This window comes from Heterocephalus glaber, unplaced genomic scaffold (genome assembly GCF_053883595.1).
Source record: "Heterocephalus glaber isolate CG9 unplaced genomic scaffold, H.glaber_assembly_v1.0 deba00001613, whole genome shotgun sequence".
Lineage (NCBI taxonomy): Eukaryota > Metazoa > Chordata > Mammalia > Rodentia > Bathyergidae > Heterocephalus > Heterocephalus glaber.
This window is the reverse complement of record NW_028258384.1, coordinates 40,107,428-40,124,780: the sequence shown is the minus strand read 5'-3', so window position 1 is coordinate 40,124,780 and position 17,353 is coordinate 40,107,428. Positions and strand designations below refer to the sequence as shown.

Genomic DNA, 17,353 nt, shown 5'->3' with positions numbered 1-17,353 from the left:
CAACTGGAAAAGAGACAGCTGTATAAGAAGGGATAGACTTCCTTTTCATACAAAATTAAACCTTTCTCCCTGGAAAGCCCTTTTCCCCTCCCCATAACACTTTTGTACTGTTACAACGCAAATAAGATATACTTTCCCAAAAAATATTCAAGTTTACAGTGAAGAAGAACAGAGGGGGCCGGGGATTTGGCTCAGTGGTTTTGCTGCCTGCTGTGCAAGCGCAAAGGCCCGAGTTCGATCCCCGGTACCAAAAAAAAAAAAAAAAAAAAAAAGAACAGAGGTGAGGACATCCATAAGGGGGAATGTGAGAAGCTTGCCTTCTAAAACACACCATTCTGAAGTGGGTAGACTTAGAGAAGACAAAAAGGTAGGGCAGGACAAAGAGATTAAAGAGGGGCTCTTAATTCCTTTCTCTCTTCACATTCTATGCATGAGAAATACAAGGCAACATAAGACAGGTTGAGTTCTAAACAGAAGGCTGGAGTTGAGGTCTCTGTAAATGACCCTGTTGCTTTCTTTCTCTCCATCTGCAAATCTCCCAACCTGGGTTTCTAGTTGAAAAAGAAGCAGGTATACGTAGATAAGGTGGAGAAGATGCAGCAGGCCCTTGTACAGCTCCAGGCAGCATGTGAGAAACGGGAGCAGCTAGAGCACCGACTCCGAACAAGACTGGAGAGGGAACTGGAGTCTCTCAGAATCCAGCAGGTATGGAGAAATAAAAAGGAGTACAGGGAGGATGATTCCTGATTACTCATTTTTCAGTTGGTGTTTGACATGAACACAAAACAAATGTATGTTCATCTTTATACTTTTTGCCCTACCTCATCTTATGCCAGGCTGTTTTCTCCATTGTAAATACAAAGATTGCTTCCTTGGCTTCCTGTCCCACCAAAACCCTTAATGGTTATGGTCTTCACCTTTTATTTTCATAAGATCCAAAACTGTATATCATATAAGAAATAAAGCGCTACACAAATACACTCTTAGGTGTTTGAAAATTGTGCCTGTTTGTTTGTAGTGCTGGAGATCAAACTCAGGGCTTCTTTCATGTTAGGCAAGCACTCTACCACTGAGCTATATCCTCAGAAACATTTTCAATTGGAAATGGTCATTAGAAATCATGTGACCATACCTGTTCTTGGGTTCAGAGAAATATCAAGACTCAGAAAAGGTTACGTGATTCATGATCACACAAGTTAGGGACAAGTTAGGAACTAAATCTTAGATTTTAAAAATTACTATTTCATAGGGACAGCAGATTTTACTCCATTGATCCACTTTCTGAGCAGCATGACAATTTGATGTGGCAAGCTCTTTCTGACAAAAGGAATCTCATAAACAAGCCCAAGTCCTGTGGCTTTAGGAAGAGACCTGCATTTCCTCGTTTCTTTCTGAATCAGAAGTCAAACCAGGGGTTGGACTGTAGCTCCATGGTAGAGCACTTCCCTATAGCATGCATGAGGCTCTGGGTTTGATCCTTAGTACTGCCAAAAAAAGAAAGGTCCAGCCTGATATAATTAGGGCAATACTCCCTTATTCCCTTCTTAAAAGTAGGGGCTCTTTAAATGGGGCTGAGACACCGATGGTGATTCTATCATTAAACTCAGAGGTCTTTGTATCTCCCCCAACAGCGCCAGGGCATCTCTCAACCCACCAACATTTCTGAATATAATGCCGCTGCACTGATGGAGCTCCTTCGAGAAAAGGAAGAGAGGATTCTGGCCCTGGAAGCTGATATGACGAAGTGGGAGCAGAAGTATTTGGAAGAGAATGTGATGAGACATTTTGCTCTGGATGCTGCTGCAACTGTGGCTGCTCAGAGGTAAGTAGTTGGCTGGGAAAGAGGGAGTGGGAAGTACAGATAATGTGACTGATTCATAGATTTTCCAGTGTTTCATCTTCTTTAATGTGTTTTCTGCAGTTTTTGCATAAACATGGCTTATTTTTTTATCAGTACATGTTTGCAGTACATGCAGTTTATAATCATCTTGGGGAGTGGGTACATGTGCATAATACAACTTGTTTCTTTTTTTAATCCCCTTTTCTTCCTCTCCCCCCTCCTTTAACTCCCCCTTCCCCAATTTCATTCTTGTTGATATTATTAATCTTAGCACATGTTTATGGCATATACTGTTTACATTCATCAAGGTTATTAGGTTCCTGTACATGGAATATCTTTATTCTCCTTATTTCGCTTTCCACTTGCCCTTACTCCTCGCCCTTGGTCTCTTGGGCCCCTTCCCATTTGCAAGAGATCCATCCCCTTGTCTCCTGTCCATCCTTTATTGTTCATCTGGTTATGCAGGAACTGAATAGCTGTGGGAACAGATGGTCAAGGATTTGAAAATCCAAATTGCTTTATGGACTTACAGGATTCCTGGTTGAGCCTGCTTTGGTAGCCACAATAATTGCAAATGGGCTGAATATTTGTATACCTCTTTCCCCAGAGCAGCAGATTATTTCAGCACCATATGCATGTTGTTTACCCCCAAGACTAGAGTGAAAGCCCCTCCAGAGAAATGCCACTCAGAGACTAAATGTCACTCAGAAGTGTCTGCTGCCATTTGATAGCTCTGGCTCATGTCAAAGGGTGTGCTGAACATGAGTCCATCCCTGCCCTTTGAGAAGGGCTATATTTGAAGGCCACATTCTCTGTGTGCCTGAGGTCATCATATGTAAGCAGCCCCATTCCATCTGGTACAAGAAAGTGGTAGGAAGATTTTTTACTTTTTGTTTCTTATTTGTCCCTCTTTACATACTATAAAAGTTAATTATTGGCCTTTGGAAGAAACAGTTGCTTTTCTTTGTCTCACTGCCATTCGTAACCATCAGCTGGAAAGAAATAACCAAAAATAATCAGGTGATGACTTGGGTTGTGGTGATAACAGACAGAGCATTACTCTGGAGCTGGTTGTCAAAGGTGGGCTATTGGTATATTGCACCCAGAATAGGTTTCTTTCTATCCAGAAAGTTATTAAAAATATGTGTTATTTTTAACATTATCCCAATCATGGTAAGCTGATAGAGCCTACAAGTGCTTGCTAAACTTTGGCTGGGATATGTGTGTGGAGGAGGCAGTGGATACATTTACTTTTGAATCCTAATGCTATATCAGATCCAGAGTTTGATGCTTAAGAGCTAGACTGGCACCAGCCATTGTGGTGGACTCCTGTAATCTCAGCTACTGAGCAGGGTGAGACAGGAGGGTCACAAGTTTGAGCCCAACCTGGGGATTTTGGTAACTTAATGAGACCTTGTCTCAAAAAAAAAAAAGGCTATGGATATAGTCTAAGTATCAGAGTGCTCTTGGATCCAATTCCTTTGTCTTGGAAAAAAAACAAGAGCTGGACTGGACCTTTATAAACCCATTCTTGATTCTCCAGGAAGACATCTGACATTGCTTTAATATGATCAGCCTGTTTCCAGATAGATCAGTATCTTTACTAGATTGAAGCTGCCTATGGCTTGATTTTAAGATCTTTGTAGGGTGAAGCTTGGTGGCTCTGTTTCCTGAGAAGTTTGTTCAGTACATGCCAGTGTGGAACTAGAGAACACAGAAACCCCAGATGTACCAGAATATGGTCACAAAGATTATAGGCAGATTCCAAGCAGAATGAAGTGTTATTTTACCTGCCACCTGTTACCAAGGAAGCACCTGTGCCCAGCACTTGTTCAGAGGTTATTCCTGAAACCCTAATGTGGAAACATTGTTATTATTGAGAGGTTAGGAAATGTAGGGTAAGAAGCTTAGAAAGATACAGCCCAGGCAGGAGCATAGAAAGGTACAGCTCCCATGGGTGTGCAGTGTGAGCAAATGAGAAAGCAGAGGTTGGTGGTGCTGACTTCTTTTTTTAAAGAGTTTCCTCCTTTGGTATTAATTTATGTCTATAATGCACAATACATTTATGGGGGTGAATTGGTACATATATATACCACATCTTGATCCTTTCTATTTCCCCTTAGTCTCTCCCTTCTCCCTCTCCTATCTCCAAATCCTCTTCCTATCTCCAAAAAGTCTACCCTTTTTCTACTATCTTTTATTTTGTTCAATAAATTATTAATATTTTGGGTTTCTCATATACAACATGGGATATTTAATCTGTGTCTGATTTATTTCACTTAGCATTATGGTAGACTCCAGGTAAAAATGCAAGAAAGCTAGGGAGGGGCTTGTCACTCAGTAGGGTCTTACGTAAAGAAACTATTCCTTCCTTCTTCTCTCCCTTTCTGTCTTCCCTCCTTCCCTCCCTTCCTTTATTTCTATAAAGCATTGAGAATTAGGGGAAACCTCTTTCAAATGGATGTCCAGAAGTTGTTTGCTCCCACAAGGTAAATTTAATTTACATTGAATTCCTTTAAATCAACAGATAGAATTTTTTCATTTAATCACTATTTTCAGCAAAATATGCATGATTATCATTTGATATGCTAAAACATAGCCAGGGCTAATCTAGTAGGAGCCCCTTCTAATAGTTCCACAGGCAAATGTTCCAGATATGGACTGTACACCGTTTTTGTATACTATTAATCCGGCCCACAAAAAAGACTGAAAGATAGGATTCTAATTCCTGTAAAATGGGAGAACTGGACTAGCTGGTTCTTCAGCTCCTTCCATTTCTAGGATTATACTATGTTTCTAAGGATAGTACCTCTTTTGCTTTGCCATAGAGTTTGGTTTACTTTCCTCTTTTTTTCTTTACAGATTCATTTCAAAGTTCATTTCAAAATCTATCAGCTCTTCTTCTTTTCTTTCCAACTTCTATTCCCATTCCTTTTCCCTTTGTTACCTTCTTCCTCCTCCCAGCTGTCAATGGAGGTGTTGACCCAGGTTCTGTCTTTTGTCCTTTTCTGGGGGAAAAATATTTATATTTTCTTTTCTTTCAAAATAATTTTAAGTGCCTAGGCCATTGGCTAAAAATAGAAAGTGCTAAAAATTTATTTGAGTAAGGAAGAAAATAAATAAAAAAGAAACGAAGGAGAAAGAAGAAGTGAAAAAGGGAGATTTTCAAGTATATAACTTATACGCCTAGATTTGGTGGCACATTTTAATGGCCTGCTTGATTTCTATGTATTCTGCTGGAATCTGAAAATTAATATATTCCAAACCTAACATCTCACAGGTAAATGACAGATTTCACCATTAGGACATCATTGTTGGGTGATATCAGTGTTAGTTGTAGAGAACAATTTTTTTTCAATTAAAGTACAGTATTAATTACACTTTAAAAAAGACTCCTCTTTTAAATGTACAGTTAGATAAATGTTGATAACCGAATATAATGTTGTAGCTCCCAGTAGAGGCAAGATAGAGGAGGGCCGAGGATTTAGCTCAGTGGTGCTGTCGCCTGCCTCGCAAGCACAAGGTCCCGAGTTTGATCCCTGGTGCCAACAACAACAACAAAAAAGATAGAGAAGGACACATACTAAAGTGTCCTTGTGCTTCTTGAACTTGATCCTTTCCTCTGTAGGCAGGGACTGATCTTCTTTTGGTCATGAAATTGTGTTTTTCCTAGAATGTCTTATAAAATAGGACTCATATTGTGCTTACCCTTTTTATTTGACTTCTTGTACTCAGCATGATTTTGAGCTCTGCCCAAGCTGATGCATGTATTAATAGTTTATCCATTTTTATTACTTAGTAGTATACCTACTCACCTGATGATAGATATTTGAATTGTTTCCAGTTTAGGGTCATCGTTAATAATAAAACAGATTTTAGCATAAGAAAAAACAAGTTTTTTTCTTGAGTGGGAAGGTATATAAGGTGGTCCGTTTATACCCTTTTAAGCACTTGGATTCTTTGGAGCACCTCTTGTCAGTGGGCAAGTGGTTGATCCAATGATTTCAGGCAGGATCAGAGTGTGACAGACTGGATTTGGCCTTAAAGTGTCCAAGAATGGGCATTTCATTCAAATGGAAGGTGTTGACATTCCCCTTCATCCTGAGGTGCACATAGGTATCAGATACACCAACTCTATGATATTGGTCAGTTATGTGCTTAGAACTTGATGAAAAGTTAAGGGGGGTATAATGAGGGAGAAAAAGAAGAAGAAATCAATGAATTTGTAAACCAGGGAATTTTTGCTTATTTCAGATGGATATTTGGTACTTAAAATATTTGTTTTGTTTAAAGGGATAATAGGAAGTTTACAAAAAACATGTAGTGTTTACTATTCAAGTGCTCTTAGCATTTTACACTTATTATTTATCCTCATAATAATTTGAGCTAAGTATTACAAAGGCGAAAACAGAGGCACAGAGGAGTTAAGTAATTTACCCATGATAGTACCTGAATACTAAAAGACAAAAGAACCAGGATTTAGTCTACATTTTTGTCAATTTCATATACTCTACTACCTCTAAAATATGCTGTGGCTCAAGGATGGGAAAAAAGGGAAAATTAACTGCTCAATAAGATGCTATTTGGGGCTCATTATTTAGTCACTTGGGAATATTATAAATAATCAAAATAACATTGCCTACATTATAGCTCCATGTTTGTGTCCCTAGAGAGTCTTATCTAGGTGCTTAATATACATGAAGGGAAATCACTACCAAGTAAGAGTCTCTGTTCAATCACAAGAGACCCAATTAGGCAAAGCAGATTTTGAATTTTAGTTCGCAAACAGTTAATTTAACTTGGAAGAGCAGCAAAAGGATAAAAGGATAACACACCCAGGCAACCATGTAATTTATAATTTTGCATTTGTTGAATCAATTCAGTTTGTTACCTTTCTCTCAATCTGCAGTATTTCGTTTTTATTTTGGCTGAAGTAAATCTGGGATAGGAGGAAATAAAGAAAAGGAGAGAGGGTAGTAGGAGTTCTTCATATGCATCACATATGGCTATATGTTTCTTCTTTGTCGACATCTCTCAGTTTCCATCCTCTGCTTTCTTCTCATTCTACATTTTTAGTTATCTTATTCTCCGCTGGGGCTTCTCTGTAATAACAATGACAGTAACTCTGTACTAGTAACTGTAACATCTCTAAGATTAAAGTTAGAAACTCCAACAACTTGTTAGATATTGTCAAATGACTATTCTGAAGACACTATCACCTCATTGTACCTAAAACCAAAACTCATCACAGCACTTTCCAAACATTGTCTCCATGGTTTCCCATTGACAGCAAATGGTATGCCATCTTTCCTAGCCACTTCAATTTGATATAACAAAGTTCTCACTCATTCCTTCCTTTCCCTACCCCTTGCATTGAAATAGTCTCCAAGTTTTATCAGTTTTGCCTCTTACCACCTGTTTCCACTTCCCTTGCCACTTCACTGGTTCATGTTTTCAATATCTCTTTCTGGAATCATTACATTCCCCTCTCCTACTGATCTACCTGATTCCAGTGTCTCTTTCTTTTGAATACTACATCCCATTGCAGCAAGAGATAATGCTAAAATACCAAAGCTCAGTGCAAATCATTCCACTCCCCTTGAAAAGTTCTAATAATTTTCTATGTGTATTGGAATATAAGTCCATACTCTTTCCTACAGTGCTTAATTATTTACTTTTTGTCTTCCCATGCAAGTCTCCTTCAGTTGTGGTCTAGTCTTTTCATGTCTCACCCCTCTTCCCCTCCCAGTAATTTCAAACACATTGCTTCCCTTGTAGAAGAGTTCATGCACCAAGTAAACAAAAGGATGCTGCCCATAGAAAAGATGAAATTGAATTTTAAATGGCCAATAGGGATTTTAATTAACAGGTCTTGGTGACTTTTTAAAGAGGAATTTGACTAATATGATTGGAATAACTTAATCCAAGAAAGGAAGGAGAGAGAAGATGACTGACGGATATTAAAGAAACTGTTTCCTTAAGAATTTGAGATGAGGAAATGTCAAATGCAGGGATATGCAGTTCAGGGTTTGCAGGCTGTTTTCAGACTGTATCCAGTATCTCTCTCCTGATGCTCTTACGCATAGTCTGAGAATATTAGAAATTGTTCCATCAAATACTGTGCTTGCTTGCTTGCTTCTAAGCCATTGGCTTAGTAACTCTAGTCTTCTAGAAGGAAGATTAATGCTGAGGGCTGTCCTGGCAGCCCTGTAGGAATTCATTAAGTGCCCTACATTTACAGGGTCCATTCCTGAGGAGTTCACAGTGTCCATATCAATTAGCTGGCAGGGCTCTGTGTACCCCAAATGGGCTTTTATGCAGTGAAAGTGGCAGTAGGCCAGCACCAGTTCCCCCAGTGATAAACTGTATGTTCCAGTCCCCGTGGTGTCCATAGACACCATGCACTTTTCAAGCGGACTGGCTCTAAAGCCTCAGCCATTAGTTCGCATTGGCGCTCTGCAGTATAGGAATCACCTCCAGGATTATACCAAGGGCTGCCATTCTGTCAAGTTGTACTCTCTTGAATAATGTTCTCCTACCTATGTGCCTCTCCCTTAATAATAAATAGCTTTGTTGAGTGTTTGTACTGTGTCCTATGCTGTATGTTTCTCTGTGCATACATTTGGGGTTTTTTTCCCCAATGAAATGAAGATACAATTATGGTTCCCATTTTGCATATGAGCAGATGGAGGCTTAGAGGAAGATACTGACTTTTTGAGGTCATAAAGTTCGTTAGTGGTAGAGCACTTGTAAACTGGGACTTGACCTGGTGTTGTCTCTAGCCAGAGGCTTCTGGCAAGCACCAGGAAGTATGGTTTCCTCTTGGAGTATGCAGCAAGACTACAAACAAGTGAATTGCACTAGAGTAGGTGTAGAATTCTGATGTTAAAAATATGTTGACAAATATTGACAAAATTTAGTAAATGACAAGATCAATTGTATCCCTCCCTTTTCTTGCTCTCATTATTTCTCCATGCCAATAAATGGTTAACCATGCATATAAAGTACTAGCATTTGGGAGAGCAGTGGTTTTGCAGAGGCTCAGCAATATTTCCCCATCCTTAATATCAGCTTTCTACCCATTTGTTTCCTCATCACTTCACCACTATCAGCATTGGTCACAATCTTGAAGCTAAGAGAACATAGCTATCTGCTAGCATAAAATGCACCTGAAGTTCAAATTTCCTGGATGACCTATGTAATTTCATCAATATTCTCATTAATCCTAATACTTATCTCTCTCCCTTCTCCATCTCTGTCTGTCCCTTTGTGTCTCCATCTTTGTCTCTGTCTTTCTGTTAGGCACACACACCTTTTTCCTTATTAATTGTACCTTTGCGCTAATAGCCTGAGATACTTTTAGATGGGACACGATGGTCTCTTATACAGCTGGGACTCTGCCAAGAGAGCAGCCACTTTACAATAGTTAGGGTAGACTCATTGATTTGGTGCTAGAATGTTTCTGATGTAAATTATATAAGGAATTGAGTGGCATTGAGTCAAAACCCCCTTTTTCAGCTCATATGGCCAACCTGATCTTACCTGTTGAAATATCTGTTGTTTGTGTCTTGTACTCAGGTGTAGTTACTCATATCAATCTGTCACAATAAACTACTTAGGACACCCTCTGATTTCTTTCAGAATTCTATCCTTTCCCCTTCATGACTGTCTTAAGGATAAAGTAAATATGTACATAGTCCTCTTACTTGGTCATGATCTAAAAACTCGAAAGGGACTATCTGCCGGAAAGTTTGAGGAGGATGTCTGTCCAGTTCTGCACATTCAATAGAATCCTTTTATAGTCATGTTCATGTCAATAACCTCTTTTACCCTGAAGGCTGAACCTTCCTATTTTGGCAGCTCTTACCAGTAAGTCATCCAGAAACCAACAAGATGGATTTCAGCTTACAGCTTTCCAGAAAAGCCTCCTTTGATTTAGGAGAGAGGATAGAATTCATTGATTTTGTTGCCTGCCCATCATTATCACTGCTGTCGTCCTCCCCAGGGATACAACAGTCATCAGCCACTCTCTGAACACAAGCTATGACACAGCTCTAGAAGCTCGCATCCAGAAAGAGGAGGAAGAAATCTTTGTGGCCAACAAGCGTTGTCTGGACATGGAGGGCAGGTAAAATGTGGATCTGGGTGCTGATGGATCTGAGAAGTTGGTATAGAGACAGATAGGTCAGTAGGGAAGGATCGGCATCTTTATGCCAAACTGGGGAGCCAGATCATGCAGCCGTCCCCCACCACCTTCACTCCTGCCATCCCATTACTTAGTGTTTGAGATACGTTGACCTTTATCTTGCTCATTCCTACTGTGAAATTCCAAATAGAATTGCAGCCCACTGGCCATCCAACTTGCTTTCCATTTACCTTCTGCCAGAGCTGAATTAGTGACATTTTTACCATGGTGTATTTTTTCTAGAACTACCTCTTGACTCTGTGACACAGTGAACTTCTCATCCATTCACATTGAAAGGTGGGACACCTGTTGCTCAGGATCATTGACTTACTACTTGAAGGTGGTGGCTCATTCAGAGGTTGCTTCTCTCATATGCAGCCTTTCTTTTTGCCAAGACTTTACTTTGACCTTGTAAAGTGAAAACAGCATTTCCTGGATGCTCTGTTGTATCCATTTGGTTGTACAGAAGGACATTTTTAAAAACTGGTAACAAAATTCCTTGTCTTCGGCTTAGAATGAACTAGACCACCACTTAGTTGAAAAGATAAAGGATGCTCAAGTCTATGTAGGCTACGACACCAGAACACAGAGATAACATTAAAAGTTTCGTGTGCTCTTTGTCTTTGATTCCTAGGATCAAGACCCTCCATGCTCAGATTATTGAGAAGGATGCCATGATCAAAGTACTCCAGCAACGTTCCCGGAAGGAACCAAGTAAGACAGAGCAGTTGTCATCCATGCGGCCAGCAAAGTCTCTGATGTCCATTTCCAATGTTAGCTCAGGCTTGCTCTCCCACTCATCCACCCTGACTGGAGTGCCCATCATGGAAGAGAAGAGAGATGACAAGAGCTGGAAGGGGAGCCTAGGTAATGGCAGCAAAGGGAAGATCATAGTGACACGTTTGAAGTGCTCCACACAAAAAAGAAAGGGGATAGTGGTTCAGATTCTAGAGAGGAAGATGTACTATATTGGGTTTTTCTCCTCCCGAGGGGCTAGCTGCATATCCAGGAGCTCTTCTACTCTGTGAGATCTCATGGTCTCATGGTGAGAACATTGAGGACAAAGCTTGAAAAAAAAAATAAGAATCCTAAGTTCTATTTGGGCAGAAAGAAAGATAAATTTCAAATAAAAATTTCTCAGATTTGGCCTTTGCCATGTGGGACCTTTGTCCAAAGCCCATGTAAGCCTTCATGTTGTTCAAAATTTCAAAATTTCATGGGCCAGAGATTTAGCTCAGTGGTTCCACCACCTACCTTGCAAGCACAAGGTCCAGAGTTCGATCACCAGTACCAAAAAAAAAATCAGAATTCCAGCATTTGTGTTCTTTCCTCCCCTACAATAGGAGGACCCAGAGTTCTCATTAAGTTAAATGGAGTCTAGTGGCAGGGTTTTGCTATGAGAATATTATGATATTAGAACAGAATGTACTCTTTTATTCCATTTTTGTCCATTTTGTCCCCTTTAATCAAAACCTCAAGAAACATTGTAGATATTATGAGGCACATTTTTAGAGCCTGAGAAAGCATGCTATACATATGTGTGTGTATAATTTTATTTTCACTATTTGTTATTTTTAATACTTTTCTTGGTCCTTGTAGTGGCCTCTTGTTAGAATAAACATTTAGGGAAACGATGGTCATGGTCAGAAGGTCTTATTCCACAATTATTAGCATACTTGTGTATCCACAGATTTCTTCCCCCATCCCTGATCCTTTGTTGCTCTCTGGTAATGTTTGGTGTTGGTTAAAGCTGGAAGCACGTAGAAAAATTCTGACAATCCAGTGAAACTCAATCATTGAAAAAATAAATCAAAACAGATACTGAGGACACCTAAGGTTTAATATGTAGTGCTGGGTTTTGAATAATGAGGACCAGAAGGGATCTTCCGAGCTCCAAAGCAACTTTTTTAGCTTGGGAGGTGCCTGATTCCTCGTTCATTGGAGACAAAAATAAAAAATTGAGACCTTTCAAATTTCTCCTAAACTTCGACAAGGGATAAGAGCCAGTCAGATGTCTAGATTGGAATCACCTATTGGTTTCTGCCTTTTACCTCCTTCATTTGTAGGTATTCTCCTGGGCGGAGACTACCGTGTAGAGCCTGTCTCATCCAACCCCTCACCTGTGCCTCCGTCGACTCCCCTGCTCTCAGCGCACTCCAAGACAGGCAGCCGAGACTGTAGCACTCAAACTGAACGTGGAACGGAGCCCAACAAAACTGCAGCTGTTGCTCCCATCTCTGTTCCTGCTCCAGTTGCTGCTGCCGCCAGTGCTGCCACCATCACCATCACTGCTGCCACCAACACTGCCACCACTGCCACCAACACCATCACTATGGTAGCTGCTACTCCAGTTGCTGTTGCTGCTGCTGCTGCTGTTGCTGCTGCCCCATCTCCAGCAATAGCAGCAATTGCTGCTGCTGTTTCTCCAGCTGCTGCTGTTCAGATTCCAGCTGCTGCATCTGCTGCTGTTGCTCCTGCTGCTGCTGCGACTGCTGCTGCTATACAGGTTGCTCCAGCTGCTCTGGCTCCAGTTCCAGCTCCGGCTCCAGTTCCAACAGTGGCTCAGGCTTCTGCTCAGGCTCAGACTCAGGCACTAACTTCAGCTCCGGCTGCAGCTCCTACTCCAGCTCCGACTGCAGCTCCTACTCCAACTTCAGCTGCAACTCCAGCTTTGGCTCAGATTGAGGCTCCTGCAAGTCCAGCTACCAGTGGTTCTGGAACATATCATTTATCTGTACCAAGTTTGACCTGCAATCCAGACAACACAGGTAATAATAGTTCTTTGTAGCAGGCAGCTTTGAGTTCTGCCCTCAGATACAGATTTGTGTACTGAGCTACCATGCCCCATGCCCTGTAATTCCAGCTACTGAAGAGGCTGAGGCCACAGAATTGTAAGTTCAATACCAGCCTGGGCAACTTGGTGAGATCCTGCCTCAAAATAAAAATTAGAAAATAAAAATGGCTGGAGTTGTAGCTCAATGGTAGAGTGTCCTGAGAATCAATCCCCAGTCCCAGAAAAAAAAAAGAAAATTAAAAAAACCAGATTTTTTTGTTTATGCCTACCATTTAGATAGAGTTGTTCATTTGGACTGAGTTACTCATGTTCCAAAGGGATTTTCCAGAAGAATTCATAAATGAATTCTTTTTATTTGCTGAGATGGGAACAGGCACGAGAGGCTGTTCTTACAGTAAAGTGGAGCGGGGGTAGCAAGCAAGTCTCACCTTGCATTGGATTCATGGGGGTTCTAACGTTATATTTGTAGGAAGATGGGTTTTTACTTTGTCCTGAAGTGTGTTTTTTTTTAACCCCTTATTTCCATTTAGATGGTCCTGTTTTGCACTCCAGTACTCTGGAAAGAAAAACTCCTATTCAGATCCTGGGACAAGAGCCTGATGCAGAGATGGTAGAATATCTCATCTAACTGGCCCGATCAAGAGCTACAGTTTATCAGCAAGAATGCTTTTACTCATGTTCCCTTTTCATTTGTTCTTATTTTGAGGGTGAAGACAAGGGTTGGGGGAAGGGGATGTTTTTAAGGGGACTTTTTATTGGAACAATATAATGCTTAATTAATACCACATGAACTCTGATACACATAGGGAATACTTCTAAAAGATAGATTAATCAGAGTGTGCTCTGAAGTTTATTGTTGGGGTTTACACAAATACTGGGACAGTTAACAAGTAGATATACATTGATATTTTCAATGTGCTTAAATTTGTTTCAATTTTTCTATATGAGATCATTTTTATTGAAGAGCACAGTGTGTGTGGAACACAGTGTGTAATATGTAGTGTGGAAGTGGGAAGCCAGAGAGAGTTTGTGTGTGTTCTCTTTGTCTAGTTACTATCTAGATAGCAGCCACAGAAAGCTCTCACCTCGGGCTCATGCAAAGGAATAGTTTTAAGAACTGTATAACCTGGAGGAAAGGTAGGGAGTATTGGGATATGGAAGAGTGCTGGAGCTAATTTTTCCTTCCAATGGCCCAGCTACCCTCACCCCAGTGGACTGCATTTATCTTCATTTCAGTGGTGCTTTGAAAGTGGATTCTTTTGGTTCCCTCCTGGAGGTTCATATATCCATATATGTACTCTGGAGTAATTTATGGATTTGGATAATTAATATATTGCTTTCAGATGCTAGGAGGGTAAATTAACTGAGTGATGCACAACTTCCTCTCTTGTGGAGAGTTAGGCATCAGAGACCTTGATTGAGAGTTGCTTGAGCTGCCACATGCAGATTTCTGTAGTTGGGTGTAGCCATGAGCATACCTCACTTGCCTTTCCTAAGACCAGTTGGCTTAGTGTTTATTTCTTCTAGGACACACATTCACAGGCTGCATCACCAGTCTCCAGTGGCCAATCATTTGCAAAACAAGGAAGCATTTTTGCTGACAGGTTGGATGCTTTGAATTTCTGATGACTATTTTGACTCCTCCGATTTAATTTTCTCCAATTCTTAGCATATGTCTTAAAAGGCATATGACTGTCACCCCCAAGGGAGTAACATCCGAAGTCCAAAGTACTACGCTGCAGTCAGGGGAGTGGTTGATTGCAGCCGGCTCCTCAACTACCTCTTTTCACCACTAGTGATTCCATCTTGGGATCCCTTTGGGAAGCAGTGAGAATATGTATGTGGGTAGGGACCTCGGGAGGCTTCAGCGATAAGACTTGCCATAGGGCTGCCTCCAAGGTGTTCCAGAGGGATGCAAGTTGCCACAGGTCCTTGCCCTGTGTCACCTCTCTGCCCTTCATTAAAGAGACAAATCTACAGATAGTGTCATTAACATTGATTTCCAGGTATTTAAGGAGGGTGAAGGGAGTAGGGTTGTAGATAAGGATGGGGGGTTAGAGGTTTTTGGGATGTGTTAGTTAGAAACCAGATTATAGAAGAGTAGCCTGATAGATTATGTCATGAGCCACAGCAGCAGGAAGGAACTTTAGCAATATAGTCCTATCTCCTAATTTTAGTGATGAGAAATCTGAGACTTGGAGAGGGTCAATAGCTTTCTCAAGATTGCACAGCACATCTGTTTATCCTGCCAATTATCATGCTCTTTTGGGGAATCTTTTATACAAAAAGGAAGAACCTGTTTTAAGAAAAGGCATCTTCATGGTCCAGGTTATCTGCACTTACAGAGTATCCATGGCTTGAATAGTTTGTCCAGGGTTGTGAATTCCTCTTTTCTCTCTATTGCAGTGCCTTGTACAAGGTTTTCCCTTTCCTGATCCCCATTTCCACACTGAGTCATATGAAATATTCACCTAAGAAATCAACTTCACTTTTCTCTCTCTCAGACTGGGTGCCTCAGGTCATCTTACAGGGTTACACTGTCAGTATAGGAATAGTGTATTTACCAGTATTTTTTTTTTTGTAGTTCCGAATTATCTTCCAAAGGAATTATTTAGTGTTGGGGAGGGAGCAAGAAGGAAGGCAGTGCAATTTTCAGCCAGTCTTTTCACATTTTCAATAATAAGGTGATCATCCTACACATTAATCTTCAGTTGTAAAATGAATACCAAGTAGAAACTCAAAGTGCAGTTGTATTAATATTCATTCACACTACCTTTAGTCGTAAGGTAAGCTCAAAAATGAAACAAGATTTCAGGAGTTCTTACTTTTTATCTAAGCAAGTAAATAAAAATAAACCTTTCATGGTGATAACACATTGCTAAAAGTTTTGCTGCCTCTAACAGCCATGATTGTAATCACATTCTGTAGGGTGATACATATACATTCCACACTGTGTGGCAGCCATCTCTTTAGGCTCATTAGTTTTAAGGAAAGGAGGAAGTACTTGCCTAAGTAGTATTTTGAACTTTCCAGAATTTCTCTGGCCTTTCATACCAGAGGCAATCTGTCTCTGCTCAGCTTTCAGCCCTAGGTAATTTGCTAAATTAACACTGTAGATCTAAGAGATGGAAGAAGAGCATGTCAGTGTATCCTGTTGTGGTGAAGCTAGATTCCAACTTTTCAGAAAATCTTTACTAAGTACCATTTCAAAAATTCAGGCTTATGGGGGAAATCTGACGTTAATCACCTTTATGCAACTGTGGATGTAACATTTGGGGGATCTTCTGGAACTTCCACCTATCTATGCATTTTACTGGTACCTCAGGATGGGAGGGTAACCTTGTTGTCTTAACTTGTACTGCCTGGTGGTCTATGGGGACCTTCTAATTCACTTGTACCCCAATGTCCTATATATAGGAAAACTTCATTAGATTGACCTTTACTTGATATAAAACCCTTCTATTAATGTTTTGGAAATAAAAGTAGCTTGAGCTTTATTTTAAAATCATGTATCTTGATTGTTGTCTTAATGAAGGATTTAATTTCAATGCTGCTTTTGAGCTTCAGAGTGATGGGAGAGCAGGAATCTGAAATAGTTGACATCATCTGCCATAGGAAACAGCAAACACATGTCATGTTCTCTTTTTGTTATTACACTGTTGGGTGGGTATAACAATTAGAAAATGAACAAACTGATTGTACAAACTATTTTTAATGAAGAACCTAAATACTGCAGCCGCTTAAAGTGTATACTAACGCACTAATTTCATGTCTGTTAGTCATACAATTATGTGTTATCTCAAATGTCCATTTATATACGGAATATGTTACTTCCCATGTATGTCATTTACTGACAGTGTTTTCAAAGGAAGGCATCAGCTGTGAGCTAATTATCACCAATTTCAGCCCACTAAGATCCTTGGAAATATATCTTCCAAGTACATTCTATCATCAGTAGGGCAAGTGTCAGGAGTTTGTTTATTTTCTTCTGGTAGCAACAATAGGTTACATGGAGCTATCAAACCTCCTTCTGGCTTGTCTTGTGATTAATGGCATGTGTTTGTAAAACAGATAGCTGGGACGGGCAGATGGCTAGAGAAGAATCACCTGTAGTTTAAAATATATATGGTCCCATAATGATTATGATCCCATTCTGTAATCAGCGGAGCTAGTTCCAATAAAGTTAAGCAGGTTTAAATCCATTTTGTGCCTATCTTTTCACTGACAATAAAGTTAGCTATTTTAAAATGCCGTATTGTGTGGAAAGTGCTTTGGTGTTTACCCTACAGGGGCTTTATTTGTGCTATATTGAAGAGTATTTTCAATTTAGTACTTAGTGAAATTGCCTCTCAAGGACAGCATGCTGTAGCATTTCCATTTGCTTAAAGTATGAGCTGTGATTATAGATTATATAGTATTAAGACAACACCACAGGCCACATTCTCTAATTGGCTTCTTTATATGCTCAGGAAGCATATACAAAAAGCTTTGCATCTTTTTATACCCAGGTTCCAGGGCCGGGATTTAACTCAGT

The 17,353-nt window shown here is 40.2% G+C and overlaps 1 protein-coding gene across 9 annotated transcripts in view; it reads left to right on the top strand.

Moving 5' to 3' along the window:
- Window positions 1–17,071, top strand: part of Amot (angiomotin) — an 86,331-nt gene extending 69,260 nt beyond the window's left edge. For 8 of the 9 annotated variants that reach the window (XM_021241595.2, XM_021241591.2, XM_021241593.2 and 5 more), the window contains 6 exons: window positions 556–705; window positions 1,632–1,822; window positions 9,846–9,968; window positions 10,660–10,892; window positions 12,092–12,793; window positions 13,350–17,071. In XM_021241595.2, the coding sequence (XP_021097254.1) occupies window positions 556–705; window positions 1,632–1,822; window positions 9,846–9,968; window positions 10,660–10,892; window positions 12,092–12,793; window positions 13,350–13,447 (1,497 nt within the window). In that variant the 3' untranslated portion in view covers window positions 13,448–17,071. The remainder of the gene's footprint in view (window positions 1–555; window positions 706–1,631; window positions 1,823–9,845; window positions 9,969–10,659; window positions 10,893–12,091; window positions 12,794–13,349) is intronic. The other variant, XM_021241594.2, reaches the window with a different exon arrangement.
- Window positions 17,072–17,353: the final 282 nt, after the last annotated feature.